This window comes from Podarcis bocagei, assembly GCF_964188305.1.
Source record: "Podarcis bocagei genome assembly, chromosome: 2".
Classification (NCBI taxonomy): domain Eukaryota; kingdom Metazoa; phylum Chordata; class Lepidosauria; order Squamata; family Lacertidae; genus Podarcis; species Podarcis bocagei.
Genome location: NC_138126.1, coordinates 98639389 through 98656340, shown reverse-complemented (window position 1 = coordinate 98656340; position 16952 = coordinate 98639389). Strand labels below are relative to the sequence as shown.

The window sequence follows — 16952 nt, the reverse complement described above, 5'->3', positions numbered from 1 at the left end:
TCTCACTTAAAGTGTGCTTAACTTCAATATGTGGTATGAATAGCTTTCCTTTGGCTTGATTCACACATGCCTATTCATCACATGCTTAAAAGTTTTATTTGCAGTATCTTACCTAAGATAGCCCATAGAATTATGTGAGCCATCATTTGATGTTGCAGTCATCAAATAAGGAACATACATGAGAGAACAGCCCTTAGAGGAAGCCATTTCCAAAGAACCGCCTCTGTATACATCATAAAGCATCCTTGCAAATAAATTCACAAAAGTTATCTCCCCCCCCCATTTTTTTTTACTAGCTCCCCTGACTCCATAATACATATTCTGACCTAGAAAAAAGAAAGCGAAAGAACCAACTTTGATAAAAACCTCTGCCAGGTCACCTAGAGACAATTCTTGTTTGCCATAAGCAACTAGACAAGTGATTATTTATAACTCTACTATTAAACAGCTTTCTGTTTGATGGATGGCAATGAGAGACTATATGCAGATGTGTAAAATGTTTATTTTTAAAAGTTCCAAAGAGAACCAATCTTAACAAATGTACAATACTGTTGTTCAAAGTCGCTGTTGTATAAAAGTTACAAAATCAGTTTCTAGCTACATGTTCCCAAGGGAATAATTCTGCTGTGGAGTGAGGCTTTCGAACAGTGTTGGCTTCACACCTCCTGCAGGGAGAAGGCACTGCCTTTAGCTGTTAGCTACACCTGAGCTGGCCAGCAGTTGGGAAGAAAGGAGTAAGAGCATATTGGGGGCTGCAGGTTAGAAAGCAGTTGAGCATCCTTCTCCTGCAGCTACGGAAGAATCAATATACTCATGAAAGCATCCTGTTAGAAAAGAAAGTGCTGGTTAAGTGTCAGGGTTTGGACCCTGGCATGCTGTTTCAAAATTATTAAGCAGCACACATGGTGCCAATAACTGGGCACCAATCTTTACAATACTCTTGTGAATAAGCCACACAACAGTCATGAATTTGTCCCCTGACCTCAGGAGAACATTGTGTACATAATAAGAGCCCTGTTGGATCAGATCACAATCCTATCCAGTCCAGAATTCTGTTCCCATGTGCAGCCAATTGGCTGCCTATGCAAAGCCCATAAGCAGGAAATGGATCATGATAGCACTCTCCCCTCTTGTATTCCTCTGCAATTGGTATTCAGAGGCAATAAATAGCCATCATGGCTAGTAACCACTGACAGCTTTATCATGAATGAGTCTAATCCCTCCTTAAATACATCCAGGTTGGCACATCTTTGGGTAGGGAATTCCATAATTTATGTACTGTGTAAAGGAAGCCTTCGTTTTGTCTGTCCTGCCTCTCCTACCCTTTAGCTTCTTTGGGTAACCCTGGGTTGAAGTATTACATAGCCTCTTTAAGAATCTAAAACCCTAAGCAAATTTAACAAGGCTGTTATTATCCAGCCAATAAGCAGAAAGAAAGACTGCCCCTCTCCCAATCCTAAATATATTTTCTTGGAAATAAGGCCCCTTGATTCTGATAGCATATACTTCCACGCTAAGTGAGACGCAATCAACCCACAAAGGCCTCCTGGGGTTGTCTTATTTCAGACTGCTGGTTGGGGGTGACATGACTGAATGCTCTTCTTCAAAAAACACCTTGCTTTTGCAATGCTAGCATGGCAAAGAGAAGAGTTCCAGGCTTGCCCTGCCATGCTACTTTGTGTGTTCAGGGAGGGGTAGTCTAACTGCATCAGGGAGCATTTTAAAGCAGTCCAGTTCTGAACCACCTATCAATGAAATTGGTGTTATACACCTAGAATTGTCGCTTCCAGGTGTATTATTTTCCTATGACAAAGGAAAGGGAATAAAGCAGCCCCCATTTTTCAAATTGCACCATTGTTTGTGAGAACAATGCATACTGTTTTTAATACTAATCTGTCACAAAAGTATTTCCACCCCTGCGTGCATGCTAGAAGTGAAAAATCTGCCTTTAAAAAAACAACAAGGAGTAGGACAATAAAAGAGAAAGTCTCTGTTGTAGGTTGTTAATAGAAGAACTAGTACCTGAACGAGCCGCCTTTGATTTCAGAACAGTGGTAAAGTTTCTAATACCCCTCGTGCCTCATAGTGAGTGCATGTAAACAGAGAGCAAACGAGGCTCCTGAAAGCAGCCAAAATGGGTTTACAAGGCAGGAAATTGAAATGCCATGTTTGGGCTTTGATTACAGAATCACCTTCTCAACCAAAGGTCAAACAGAACAGCTATGGAACAGAGCATAAAATAACAAACTGCCACATGCTGCAGAGGGAGACAGATTCTTAGGCTTACTGTGCTTTTGGAGTAAATAATGTTATCACCAGGCTGGTTTTAAACCATAGCCTTTTTTGTTTTAAGGCTGAATACATTAAAATTAGTATATACAAGTAAGCTTCTCGTAGAGAACTACCCTGTGTCAAATGTCAGTCCAGCTTGCGGCAGTGATTAATACAGGTTCCTATTTAGTGCAACACGATGGGAGCGGCGGTGGCAGAATGCGACCCTTTTCTCCTCTCCCAGCTCCCCAATTTCAGCCAGCGCAAAAGATCTATCGAGGGAGCAAGTTATACATTCTATATACAAAAAGTGCTAGGGTTTGGGTGGAGGGGAGGGAAGTATTAAAAATAATTGCAGCTTTGTTGTTGTTATGTGAAGTTTGCTGGTGCAAAGGTTCAGAGTGGAAATTCAGACTCTGGCTTTGGGCAGCATGAGCCAGGGTGAGCAAGTGGCTGCTCAATCTGCGACCTCACTGTAATAGTACTTCTGGGCTGCATCTGTCATTTTCCAGTCGGCAGCCCGGAACTCAATGATCTCAAGCAAGAGTAGCTGGGAAAGGGAGGTAAGGCCCTCCTGCAGGAGGAAACCGTCTCGCAGGAGGGAAAAAAGCTCATCCATCCTCTGCGTGTTCATCTTCTCAAGTTGTTCACCAATGCGGTGTAGCTGCAACACCAGACAGTCCACCTTAATGGAAGGAATTGAAAACGCTTCTGTTAAGAATTGGGGTGGGTGGGGGGTGCTGCACAGAAATGTCTCATGTTGGCATCCTGGCACTAAATCAGAAGAGAAGGGAAAAAATAAAGTAGGCTGCTAAACCGAACCTTGGGCTGCATTTTTTGTGATTTATTGCATTTTGGTTGTGTTCTTTGGATGTGCTTTTATTTCTTGTCTATGACTACTTTTGTTATATTTGTAATTAACTATTGTTATCGTGCTGCAAGATGCCTTGAGCATGGTTTTAATTATGGAGAGGCAGCATGCAAATAAAATGATGGTTGGGTGGATGCAGTATTTTTTTCCTTAAAAAAAACACCTTTAGGGGTACTCTCACTTTGACTCAAGGAAATCACCATTTTATCGTTCAAATCGGGGGAAATATATTCAGTAAATGGACAAAAGTACAAAGATTCACAAAATGTTTAGGGGTATGCGTCCCCCCAGAAAAAAGCACTGGGTGGATGTGTGTAGAAACTAGCCTACTATACAAAGGGAAAATTTGCATTCATTGCTCCAGGCTTAAGAAAGATTCCCACCCCTGGCCTAAAAGTTGTCCACCTTCCAGTCTTCTTTCCCAGGTGCGTTCTCACAGGACAGCAACCTGCTTTTGTCCCCACTGTGCCCTGAGAATACAGTGGTACCTCTAGATACGAACAGGATCCGTTCCGGAGCCCTGTTTGCATCTAGAGGTAAATGTAACTAGCGACGGTACATCTGCGCGCCCAAGTGCGCATCGCTTTTCGTCGCTTCTGCACATGACGTCTGCGCATGTGCAAGCGGTGAAACCCGAAAGTAACGCACTCCGTTACTTCCGGGTTGCCGAGGAGCGTAACTCGAACGCGCTCAACTCGAAGCATATTTAACCCGAGGTATGGCTGTACTCACCTCTTCCTCTTTCCGCAGGCTCTCTGGCTGCGCCAGTCGGAACAGGCAGTCGTAAACTGGGTTCACCAGTGCCATCATGGGCATGTTATTGACCTGTGAAATAGGCAGGGTGCACTTGTCAACTATCGCTCAGAATCACTGTGGAATTGTTAGAGAGCCCCTCCCTGTGTGTGTGTCTCAAAAATCCCAGGAAGATGGCTGTGCGTGCTAAGTCTCTTGAAACAAGAACAAGCCAGAGCATCTCTGGCACCTTAAAAAAACTGTCACAAATACACAGCCTAGAGCCCTTTTGCATCAGATGCATGATTCCTTGACATCCCATCAGATGTCAAGGAAATAAAAGACTATCCGACTTTTAGAAGACATCTGAAGGCAACTCTGTTTAGGGAAGTTTTAAATGTTTGAAGTTTTATTCAGTTTTTTTTATGTTCTGTTGAAAACTGCCCAGAGTGGCTGGGGAAACCCAGCCAGATGGGTGGGGTAGAAATAATAAATTATTATTATTAAAATTATTATAACAAGAAGGACCAAACTGCAAGGACCCCCATGGCAGGCTGCTTCTTAAAGCTGTCCTGCTGCTACATCTAGACCATGAACCTTTCGGACTGCAAGAAGAATTTCGGTACAAGTGACAAATGCAAAGAACACCCAGTTGCACTCATTTGAATTAAGGCCTCCTGTGGCAGCCCCATTTCAGGTGAGTGTCCCAGATGTGGAATGCTTTTCCCACAGAGGTTGCCAGGCACTCACCTTATCATCCTTTGGGTGCCAGGCAAATGCCTTTTTACTTCCCCCAAGTATTTTAGATGCACATTTAATTCCGTTCAATGTTTTATGCTGCTTTTTTCAATCTTGCTGGATTGAATGGCAGCATTAAAACAAAAACAAAAAACAACCCTAAACACAACCACATTCCCTCATTATGAGAGCAGCGCATGAACTAGCCCCAGGTCTGGATAATACAGTGGATGCTTGGGTTGCGAACGTGATCCGTGTGGGATGCACGTTTGCAACCCGCAGTGGCACATCTGCGCATGCATGGGTTGCGATTTGATGCTTCTGTGCATGCGCAAAGCGCAATTTAGCACTTCTGCGCAACCGTCGAAACCTGGAAATAACCCGTTCTGGTACTTCCGGGTTTCGGTGCGCCCGTAACCTGAAAAAACGCAACCTGAAGCGTCTGTAACCCAAGGTATGACTGTACACCAGTTCTGAAGTTTGGTCTTACCCTCAGGTAGTCAAAGATGTTACAGATAAAAGTGACATAGCAGATCCAGGCCTGGAGGGAACGGGCTCGCAGTTCATCCCGGTCTTTATACTCCTGCTGAAGTCGGTTGAGGAGCCCCCGCCGAAAGACACTCTGGCCCACCTGTTTGCTCTCCGCCTGCGACAAAGGCAAAGAGGTGAAGCGCCAGAAGGATGCTGTGTGCAATCTCAGCTGTGGCAGCAGGCTGTCTGGGCTTATCTCTCTCTCTCTTTCTCTTCCTCTCTCATGCTTCAAAACACACCACCGTGCAGAAAAAGTTATGGCACGATGAAGCAGGAGCCTATAGGTGCAAAAAAGTTCAGAGGGGAGGCAAAACCGAGACAGGTCACTAATGGGAGTTTTGCTCACCACGTCTGGTCTGGAGTTGAAGGGATAGATTCACCTTCTTGCCCTCTCACAGCTGGGCTGGGCACCCAAAATATTCAGCAGGGCAGGCCAAACCAAGCTCCATCTGCAGGAAAGGAAGCATGGCTGGTGGTAGAGCCAAAGTGAACAGCATGCACATCTAGAATGGCTTTTATGCAACCTACAGGCTCCTTTTGTATATCCCTAACAGATACACACACACACACACACACACACACACACACACACACACACATATATATATACACACATATATATGTTTATGTATGTGTGTGTGTATATACACATGCACACACACATGCACAAGTTTTCCCGCAGCCTCTTCACTATGTTTTCTTGGGAAAACTCCCCAGCCCTCTGGACTTGTAGAAAATATTATTTCATGTTGAGTTCTTGCTTTAACAAAAAATCAATAATGATGCAGTAATGTCGCTTCCCTCTGATCTCACCCAAGTACGTCTCATCCTTGCACCAACCATGCTGGAAATACAAAACAAGAAAAGCAAAAGAGAGGGCAGGAACATCTAAACAAAAACTGACTAAGAGATGGTGAGATGCATTTTTTAAATCACTTGCAGCAATGTTGGCCTCCCCTTGCAAGACCACTTAGATCATATGGAAATTTTACCAATGGCACCACACCCTACAAAGTATCACTGGGGGTGATCCCAAAAGGGTGAATTTCTACTGCTGCTCCAACGTTTTTTAATACCTTCCCTCTGCCATATATGAAGCATCATCAATTATTTGCTTCAGATGTCTAGTAAAGATTTATCTTCTCATGCATGCTTTCACTGCTCTGTAAGAGTGGATCCTTATATCTGGATTTCGGTTTTTATCGCATTGTTTTATTTTGGGTTTTTTTATTTGTTTCTTATACATGGCTTAGATTTTTTTTTAAAAAAATATTGTTTAGAAATACTTTTAAATAAAACAGTGTATATGAATAGTATGTTATTTATATGCAAATAATTTTTTCAGAATAGTTGCATATGGTGAACAGCTGTGCTGTGAAAACTACCAGTTTCCAAAACATGGCATGCTCATTCTCCCACCTGGATGATGGTGTAGCAGATGCGCCCGGCCTCTTTGCTGAACACAGAGTCTTTGAGGGACTGGTCCACAATTACGTTGGCAACCTTCTCCAGATCTACACTGCTGGGGTCTGCAGAAGAAGTGTAACACTATCAGTGCTGCCTCAAAACAAGCATACCTTTGCATCATTCTGTATGTTTAAAATTGTACAATAACCACTGGGTTCCTTCTTTTTTGCTGGATATTTTATTTATGGATCAAAACTGTCTCTGTAGGAATGGTGGTGTTTCCAAACCTTTCTGCATCACAAATCTCCTGGAAGGAAGAGTGATCTGCTATTCCGTTTTAAAGGCAGGAGAAATCCAAGGCCAAGAGGTGAGTGACATGCCTGAGCTGTGTCATATCTGCCCCCACAAATTTAATCCAGTTTCAAACTGCCACTGATCCCAACAAAGCAAACATCAGGACCCGTAGTTCCATAAAGAGCTTAGTCATTCTAATGAAGTATTTTCAGCATTCTCATTATATTACATTCCTAGGATACTTTGGAAGAAACCGTGACCTCACAGGTAGGCAAAAAGGTGTCCTCCAGTTGTTGTTGAAATATGGCTCCCACTCGTCCCACCTTGCATAGCCAAAGGTCAGGGATGGTGGTGAGAAGCAACAGAAATTGGAGAAGGCTGCTCTATAGCACTGCAGGTCAGGAGCCATCTAAGGACGATGGGCTGTCTCAATAGTAGAATCTTACATAGATCAGTTCAGCCGCTTCTTTTGCTTTCTCTGCTGCAGGCTGAATTGGGACAGCCATGCACATGCCTTATCAGAGTATAGCACTTCGTAGATTACGTTACAAATCTACCTGAACTCACCTGTAGTCAAGAGTGCAGCAGCAAACATTATCTACCCAAACATTTAAATCTACCGTATTTTTCGGACTATTGGACGCACCGGTCCATAGGACGCACCTAGATTGGGGGGGGGGAAATAAAGGCAAAAAAAATTTATCCCCCCCCCCAGGCGCGGGGCTGGGGCGGGGAAGCCCGAGCTTCCCCCTCCCCCAGAACGGGACCCAGAGCCATGCTTTGGCATCGCTCTGGGAACTTGCGGGGCTGGGGGAGGAGGAAGCCTTCCGCCAACCTCCAAACCATGTCGGGAGACAGCGGGATGGCGCGCTGCGCCTCTCCCGCTGTCCCCCGAGCTTGTGGGGCTGGCGGTGGGGCTCTCCTGAAGCCGGGAGGTCGTGGGGATGGTGGGGGGGGAGAAGCAGGCTTGCTTCTCCCTCCCCCAGCCTCCCGATCAGGTCGGGGAAAAGCGGGATAGCGGAGCGCCGCCATCCCGCTTTCCCCCGACCTGATCTGGAGGTTGTGGGGATGGTGGGGGGGGGAGAAGCAGGCTTGCTTCTCCCTCCCCCAGCCTCCCGATCAGGTCGGGGAAAAGCGGGATAGCGGAGCGCCGCCATCCTGCTTTCCCCCGACCTGATCTGGAGGTTGTGGGGATGTGGGGGGGGAGAAGCAGGCTTGCTTCTCCCTCCCCCAGCCTCCCGATCAGGTCGGGGAAAAGCGGGATAGCGGAGCGCCGCCATCCCGCTTTTCCACGACCTGATCTGGAGGTTGTGGGGCTGGTGGGGGGGAGAAGCAGGCTTGCTTCTCCCTCCCCCAGCCTCCCGATCAGGTCGGGGAAAAGCGGGATAGCGGAGCGCCGCCATCCCGCTTTCCCCCGACCTGATCTGGAGGTTGTGGGGATGTGGGGGGGGGAGAAGCAGGCTTGCTTCTCCCTCCCCCAGCCTCCCGATCAGGTCGGGGAAAAGCGGGATAGCGGAGCGCCGCCATCCCGCTTTCCCCCGACCTGATCTGGAGGTTGTGGGGCTGGTGGGGGGGAGAAGCAGGCTTGCTTCTCCCTCCCCCAGCCTCCCGATCAGGTCGGGGAAAAGCGGGATAGCGGAGCGCCGCCATCCCGCTTTCCCCCGACCTGATCTGGAGGTTGTGGGGCTGGTGGGGGGGAGAAGCAGGCTTGCTTCTCCCTCCCCCAGCCTCCCGATCAGGTCGGGGAAAAGCGGGATAGCGGAGCGCCGCCATCCCGCTTTCCCCCGACCTGATCTGGAGGTTGTGGGGCTGGTGGGGGGGAGAAGCAGGCTTGCTTCTCCCTCCCCCAGCCTCCCGATCAGGTCGGGGAAAAGCGGGATAGCGGAGCGCCGCCATCCCGCTTTCCCCCGACCTGATCTGGAGGTTGTGGGGCTGGTGGGGGGGAGAAGCAGGCTTGCTTCTCCCTCCCCCAGCCTCCCGATCAGGTCGGGGAAAAGCGGGATAGCGGAGCGCCGCCATCCCGCTTTTCCACGACCTGATCTGGAGGTTGTGGGGCTGGTGGGGGGGAGAAGCAGGCTTGCTTCTCCCCCCGCCAGCCTCCCGATCAGGTCGGGGAAAAGCGGGATAGCGGAGCGCCGCCATCCCGCTTTTCCACGACCTGATCTGGAGGTTGTGGGGATGGTGGGGGGGAGAAGCAGGCTTGCTTCTCCCCCCGCCAGCCTCCAGATCAGGTCGGGGAATAGCGGGGTGGCGGCTCTGCGCCTCCCCGCTGTCCCCAGGTTTTGGGTGCAGGCTGCTGCCCGCAAGCCTTGCGAGCCCGCGGGACATCCCGCCGGGCTTGCAAGACTTGGGATAGCTTCCTGAAGGCTGGAGAGCGAGAGGGGTCGGTGCGCACGGACCCCTCTCGCTCTCCAGGCTTCAGCAAAAGCCTGCATTCGCACCATAGGACGCACACACATTTCCCCTTCATTTTTGGAGGGGAAAAAGTGCGTCCTATAGTGCGAAAAATACGGTATTATTATCAGCACTATCTGTTTGAAGACTAGATATTAAATGGACATACAGTGGTACCTCGGGTTAAGTACTTAATTCATTCCAGAGGTTCGTTCCTAACCTGAAACTGTTCTTAACCTGAAGCACCACTTTAGCTAATGGGGCCGCCCGCTGCTGCTGCTGCGCCGCCTCTGCATGATTTCTGTTCTCATCCTGAAGCAAAGTTCTTAACCTGAGGTACTATTTCTGGGTTAGCAGAGTCTGTAACCTGAAGCGTATGTAACCTGAAGCACATGTAACCTGAGGTACCACTGTACAGAGTTCTAGTGTTATGAGAGGGGGAGAATAACTTCTCTATCCACTTTCTCAATATAGTGCATAATTTTATCATGTCTCCTCTCACTTGTCTTTCATTGTTGTCCCCCCTTATTCATTTAAAAAGTCCCAGATGCTTCAAACGTGTCTCATAGCGGGAGTCGCACCATCCCTTTGATCATTTTGGCTCCCCTCTCCAAACCTTTTCTAACCCTGAAGAAGATTTTAAGGAATGGGCAATTCATATCAGAGCACACACAACCCTTCACAATGTTGATAGGCCCAAACAGCTCGAAATCTAGCAGTGAATTATGCTTGATTCATGCCAATGGGGAGGATGGACAGGGGGGGAAACAGGGAGGGGGGAGGGAGAAAAGGGAGAGATACTGACCTTTGAGGGCTGTTTTGAGTAGCTGCTGAATCTCTGTATCAAACGTGTGTATTTTATATTCTTCTTTGCCTGTGTCCCCCATCTCTTTCCCTCCTTCAGTGGCAACAGATCAGGGGAGCAGCTGAGTTAGTGGTAACTGTGGGGAGAGAAGTGATCAGGTACTGATTATCCCGGAAAGGGAAGGAGACGGTATTAGCCATGGCTTTTCAGATGCTCTCATTCTCCACTGAACAGGAAAATGGAACTGCCAGTTACACTGGAGTTCCTGAAATGAAACTACATTCCTCATAACAAAGAAAAACTTGTTAAAATCTCCTCAGACAAGGAGTACTTCTGCCCCCCCCGCCCCCCATTATCTCTGTTCTATCTACAAGGGTGTTGGGACTTTTTTGCTATTTCACCCACTTAAGATTTAAGGAGGGAACGCCTTTGTTTTTGGCCAAAAAATCCAGGCTTACCTGCCCACCCTGTTCAGTGCCAAACCAAATTTAACTGCCACCTCGCCCCCTGAATACGGAATAGACAACAGGCCAAACGCATCATTGCTCACTCATCAGAATTCCGCAGCTGTGACATGTGTTTTCACTGCAATCGGGGAAAAGTGAGGTGACAAAACAAGGGATGCTTCCAGCGAAAACATATAGCACTCTGGGATCTATGCAAAAGGATGTGGGGTGGGAATGCAGAAGAGGAAACAACTGTGCTCCTTTCCCACTGGGTTTCCAGTTAGTTTCTGTCACTCCAAAGGTCTTTGGCTTTACTTCAAGTGGCTAGTCCTCTGCAACTCTTAGCCCTTGGTTATATCTCATAACTCCTCCTTGTTCTCAGTATTCAAGCTCATCTGTCACTCACCCCTTCTGATGGGGATTGCCCATGCACAAAGCACAACAGGATCAGGGACACTATTTTAGTAGAGAGGAACACATACAGGTTAGTTAGTAGGTGTCAGGGACAAGATTAAGCATGTACAAAGGCCTGCTCTTGCAAAACACTCATGATGATATGACAAATGAGCAGAATTTTTAAAAAGCATTTGTTATGCATATTTTCTATAATTTAATAACAGCTATGCACATTTATGGATATTTGTTTACTCCATATGTCTGCCACATTTTCTTCAAGGAGCTCAAGGCATACATGGTTGTCTCCCTCTTCAATTAATCCCACAATAACTCTGGGAGGTAGGTTGGTCTGAGAGGCAGTGACCAGCCCAAAGTTTTGGTGATCAAGTGGAAATTTGAATCCTGGCCTCCCAGGTCCTAGTCTGACATTTTACCCAGTCTTTCTCAACTTTGGGTCCCCAGATGTTGTTTAACTACAGCTCCCATCATCCCTGACCACTGGTTCCGCTAGCTAGGGATGATGGGCATTGTAATCCAACAACGTCTGGGGACCCAAGAGGTTGAGAAAGGCTGATCTAATCACTTCACCACACTGGCTCTCGCAAGCCTATTTTCATACAGTTTTCCATACAATACTAACAAGACCCAACCTGAACTGCTGATATCAGATAGGATCAAGGGCTTTCTGGTTGGTGTTGCTATATTATTTAGGTAGTAGTAGTGATAGTAGCATTTAATCCTGCTCTTCAAAAAAAAATTCCCAGGGTGGTTTACAAAGTAAACAACAGCAACAACACAATAAAGCATAAAAACCACTCATCACATGATACAAACAGTAGAAACAAAAAGAAGAAATAAAAACTTCTAAAAAAAGATAAAGCAGATTAAAGCAGATATGAGGAAAGAAGAAGAAGAATTAATTTCTACCCCACCCATCTGGCTGGGTTTCCCCAGCCACTCTAGGTGGCTTCCAACAAAATATAAAAAAATACAATAAAACCAGACATTAAAAACTTCCCCAAACAGGACTGCCTTCATATGTCTTCTACAAGTCAGATAGTTGTTTATTTCCTTGACATCTGATGGGAGGGCATCTCACATCTCGTAGTGAGGGAACTACCAGAAGGCCCTCGGAGCTGGACCTCAGTGTCCGGGATGAACGATGGGGGTGGAAACGCTCCTTCAGGTATACTGGGCCAAGGCCATTTAGGACTTTAAACACTTTGGATTGTGCTCGGAAATGTACTGGGAGCCAATGTAGGTCTTTCAGAACTGGTGTAATATGGTCTCAGTGGCCGCTCCCAGTCACCAGTCTAGCTGCCGCATTCTGGATTCACTGTAGTTTCCGGGTCACCTTCAAACGCCCCATGTAGAGTGCGTTGCAGTAGTCCAAGCGGGAGATAACCAGAGCATGCACCACTCTGGTGAGACAGTCCGCAGGCAGGTAGGAAACCCAGCCAGATATAAAAAATAAATGGTTGTTGCTGTTGTTGTTATCATCAGCCTGCGTACCAGATGGAGCTGGTAGACAGCTGCCCTGGACACAGAATTGACCTGGGCCTCCATGGACAGCTGTGAGTTCAATTGACTCCCAGGCAGCACACCTGCTCCCTCAGGGGCACAGTTACCCCATTCAGAACCAGGAAGTCCCCCACACTCACCTGCCCCCTGTCCCCCCAAAACAGTACTTCTGTCTTGTCAGGATTCAACCTCAATCTGTTAGCCATCCATCCTCCAACTGCCTCCATTGGGAGGGAGCTTTCCATAACCTGGGCACCATCACTAACGTCTTCTCACCAATAGCCGTTGGCTGTACCCCCAATGCCAGGGGGCATCCAAATAATGGCCTCTGTTGCATTATCTGTAGGCACATGTGGAGGCAGGCGGTCCTTCAAACTGGGAAGGACTTTAAATGTCAAAATGAACACTCTGAATTGAGCTGTAAATGGACAGGGAGCTTTTGCTAATCGATGAAGCAGCAGCATGATGTGATTAAAACTGGCCCTGGTCCCAGTTAGCCATCTAGCAGTAAGTATCAGAATGCATATCACACTGCAGCAGTCTAATCTGAAGGTTAACAGAGCACAGATTCCTCTCTCAAGGTAGGGTCACAGCTGGTACGGTCACCCAATGTGGCAAAAGGCATTCTCAGGCTCAGAAACAACCAGGGACAAAGGCAGCCCCAGACTTTGAAATAGCTATAGTAATGTTATCAGCATAGTGCAGGCACACCTTTTCTATTAAATGACAACAACGAAGGGATTCGTCCCTTTGGCATACATACAGTAATTCAGAGCCAGTTCCTTTGATATGCCTGCAAGTGACTTCTTGAACAAAATCCCTGTGTACATTTACTCACATAACTTCAGAGGGACTAAATCCTGCAAATTCACCCCTTTGGCTCCGGGAACATGTTTCAACTTTATAATTCACAGAAGGGGATCAGTACAGCTTCGCTGTGACAATGTTCACATATAAAGGTTGCTTTTGTGAACTATAGCTTTTGTTCTCTTTTCTGATAGTCAGCTGCCAGTGTATAATGTCAGAATGCACTTTAGATGTGACCTGGCTACAGATATGGGTACTCCTGAAATGTAAAGTCACAGTATGAGAGACCAAGTGGGGGATAGCAACTACTTCTACTACTACTACTAAATTTCTATTTCTATACTGTTGTTAAACCATGCTTGGGTTCCAGACTACTCCCATAATACTCGTGTTTGTGCACATAGCAGATCTGCCACACAAACATCTGTGCTTAGTTCATGGCAGTTATTACATGCAGAAGATAAACATTATCAGTGCTGCAAGGTTAATGATTTCTGTGCATGACAACTTGCCATCAACCATGTGCAAAGGGGACTCCTGTCAAAATATAAGTAAATCAGTACCTCACAATCCTCTGCTGAGTTTGCGTAGGTGCTGATTTGGCCACAAGGCCCCCTAGTTCAGTGACAAAGCCCAGGAATAAATTTCCAGCAAAAAAAAAAAGGGGGGGGGGAGAGATCATAGCGAGCAAGGACTAGGATATATTATCATACCAGCCTTTCTCAAAGTCATTCCCTCCAGATGATTTAAACTACAGCTCCCATGCTTCCTGTATGCTAACTGCAATGCTAACTGGGGCTGAGTTGTAGTCCAAAACACCTGGAAGGCACCACATTGGAGAAGATTGAAACTGACCATGCTGGGAGAGGTAGTATAATGATCTGACTCAGTATAAGGCACCTTTGTAGACATTATCTCAGCAAAGGTCTGGTGGGCAGTTATCCTGGATTACAGAGATTACAGATTAGATTGTTGTTGTTTGGCCTTGCCATTTTTGTCAGTTGTGGTAATTTCAATGGGATGTATTAAAAAAAAATGACAAGGAGATTCAAACCATGATCCCGTCCAAAGGCATACATAAGTCAGAACGGGCTCGTTCATACTACAGCTGGCCAAAAGCTCCTTTATGAGTCATGGGGATGTTCTGACAATATGCTGAAAGGATTGCTAAGATTAGACGGGCGAGCATGGGCATGCCAGGTCACATTCCCTTCTACATTGCTGGAAGAGTTACATGCACAGCCCAACTGTGCGCACAGGTTTTACAGGGGCCAAAGATGTAAACCAGACGGGAAGGAGACATATTTTGGGCACAACCTGCTGAAGACAGAGTTGTTTGACTATGTGCCACAACTACCTTTCAGCCTAACCTATCTCATATGGGTCGTGTGAGAATAAAATGGAAATTGGGGGAGGAAACCTACGTACGCCACTTTGAGCTCCCTGGAGGAAAAGTGGGATATAAACAGAATAAGAATAAGCATCTGAACTTGCACAGAGAAGGATCGCTTGTAAAGTCCAGAAAGCCCAAGTCAGGAAGGCAGATGGGAGAGAAAATGATCCACGCCCGTTAAGAAGCAGGCGTTTCTTTCTGAAACTAACAAGGAAGAGAGATTTTCAAATGTCACCAACCTGCTTTGTTGGGGGTTTTTTTATGCCTCCACTTTCAGGACTGGAGTGAGGTGCATCTTTACGAGGGAACATCAGCCCGCCCAGCCCAGCCCAGCCAGCTAGTCAGCCCCCCCTCACCCTAATTCTTTTTGGTTTCTGGTTCGGGTCGGTGGAGGTAGATCAGGAAAAAGCCCACAGCCATGAAGAACAGCAGCAGGAGCAGGAAAGGCAGCAACTCAAGCATGGAGTGCAAATGCAGGATGGGCATCCTGCACGAAATCGACCCGCCACCAGCAAAATAAAAACAATAATAATTTTCTTTTAAAAAACCGCCCAGCTGCTGCTGCTCTCCCTTACTTTTCACCCGCTTTTGGTGTCAGGCGGAGACTCCTGGAAGACGAATTCTTTCCATTGCTTGCAAACCCGGAGGGTTTCCTCTTAGGTCATTTCCTAGCAGGCTGAGCCAAGCGGGAGGAGAGTTTGTGATCGGGAGGCGGCGGAGGCAGCGCCACCTGCTGGAAGGTTCTGAGCAGGGCTTGGAGGGAATTTTCCTGCCTGGGTGGTGAGGCGTTTTGTTTTTTTAATTAGTTTTTTAAATAAAGATTTTCCTGCATTAACAAATAAACAGGGGAAAGCACATGTCCTTTCAACTTTCAGTTTCACAGCTCGTTTACATGTAGCGTTGTATTTGTCGTTTCACATGGAACGTGAGAAGCCCGCCAAGCGGGTGCAAAGCAAGTGTGAGGGACGGAGCCAGACAGAGAAATGAAATGGTGGCTCAGAGAGAGCAGAGCCATTTGCCTATTGCACCTCACGAGCCACACATCGGTCTGACTGTGTCACTGACCCTGCACACACACACGCGCGTTATTAAAGGCGCACTCCTGAACGTATTTGGTTTTAAGCAGCCCCCCTGTGAATATGCCTGGATATTGAAGCCCTCCCCAGGCGCTTCTCTATTGTTCCCGCCTTTTGGAAGCGAGGAGCTTGTTATGCATTTTGTGTTTTTATCTTGTATTTTTATGCTGTGAACCGCCCTGAGATCTATGGATGAAGGGCGGTATACAAATTTAATAATCACATAGTTAATCACAGAATTGTAGAGTTGGAAGGGACCTGAAGAGTCATCTGATCCACTCCACTGCAATGCAGGAACCACAGCTGAGCTAATGTACATATGTCAAGCTATCAGTGAGCATTATTTATTCATTTATTGAATTTATACCCCACCTTTTCTCCAAGGAGCATAAGGTGGTGTACATGGTTCTCCCCCCCTTCATTTAATCCCCACAACAACCCTGTGAGGTAGGTTAGGCTGAGAGGCATGGACTGGCCCACGGCTACCCAGTGAACTTTATGGATGAGTAGAGATTTGAACCATGGTCTCCCAGGTCCTGGTCTGCTTGTTTCCCTGCGCCAAACTCCTATTCAACAAAGCTGTCATCTGTGCATGTGCAACTGCTCTCCCAAAGGTACACACCTCAGCTTAACCATGCCTTCCATGCCTTTTCAAATATGACGGAAGCTGCTTTGAGGGAAAGTGAATGAAACAGGAGTATTTCTCAGGAAACTACAGAATACCTATGGATTGTGTGCAACATAATGTGTACTCAGTTTCAAACACCTGTGGTGGGAGCATACAAGAGTAAGCAGTAATGCATACACAAGACTAGGGCACTGGACATCAAAATTCCTATATCCAGAGACAATGATGTTGCTTTTGAAGATGAAACACTGGAGAAGGGTAGGAGGGATACAGCAGGAGCACAGTGGAACAGCATGTGCAGCAGGTTACAGCTAGGGTATGAAAATGATCCCTGCCACTCCTAGGCCACATAAACTAATACTGTGCTAATAAACTATGCTCAGAATCGGGGATGAAGAATCTGTGGTGCTCGGTCTTCCCATGCTGTTAGACTAACAACCCCCCCAATTATCGGTCATGCTGGCTGGGATTATAGGAGTTAGAACCCAAGAACATTGGGAGTATTCCCCATCCCTGCTCAAAATGGATAAAACAGTTGAAAGATGGTATGCTCACACTTACCTTTGTGAAACAGCAGCATTTTACCCCAACCTTAACTTCAGCAGCAGGTACTTACTTTGAATCCCTGTGGTATACATGGCC

General features: G+C 46.7%; 1 protein-coding gene across 4 annotated transcripts; it reads right to left on the bottom strand.

Moving 5' to 3' along the window:
- Window positions 1-482: 482 nt before the first annotated feature.
- Window positions 483-15334, bottom strand: MIF4GD (MIF4G domain containing). Of its 4 annotated transcripts, none has more exons than XM_081184661.1 (6): window positions 15182-15334; window positions 10044-10179; window positions 6563-6672; window positions 5103-5258; window positions 3875-3967; window positions 483-2956 (listed from the first exon to the last, which is right to left on the bottom strand). In XM_081184661.1, exons 2-6 carry the CDS (start codon window positions 10123-10125, stop codon window positions 2729-2731), a joined length of 669 nt encoding a protein of 222 aa, XP_081040787.1. In that variant the 5' UTR covers window positions 10126-10179; window positions 15182-15334; the 3' UTR covers window positions 483-2728. The 4 variants fall into 4 exon arrangements, with proteins under 4 accessions (XP_081040787.1, XP_081040789.1, XP_081040788.1 ...); XM_081184663.1 differs by having other exon boundaries at window positions 10044-10213; window positions 15182-15309; XM_081184662.1 differs by lacking the exon at window positions 15182-15334 and adding an exon at window positions 14846-14972.
- Between the last annotated feature and the right edge of the window lie 1618 nt (window positions 15335-16952).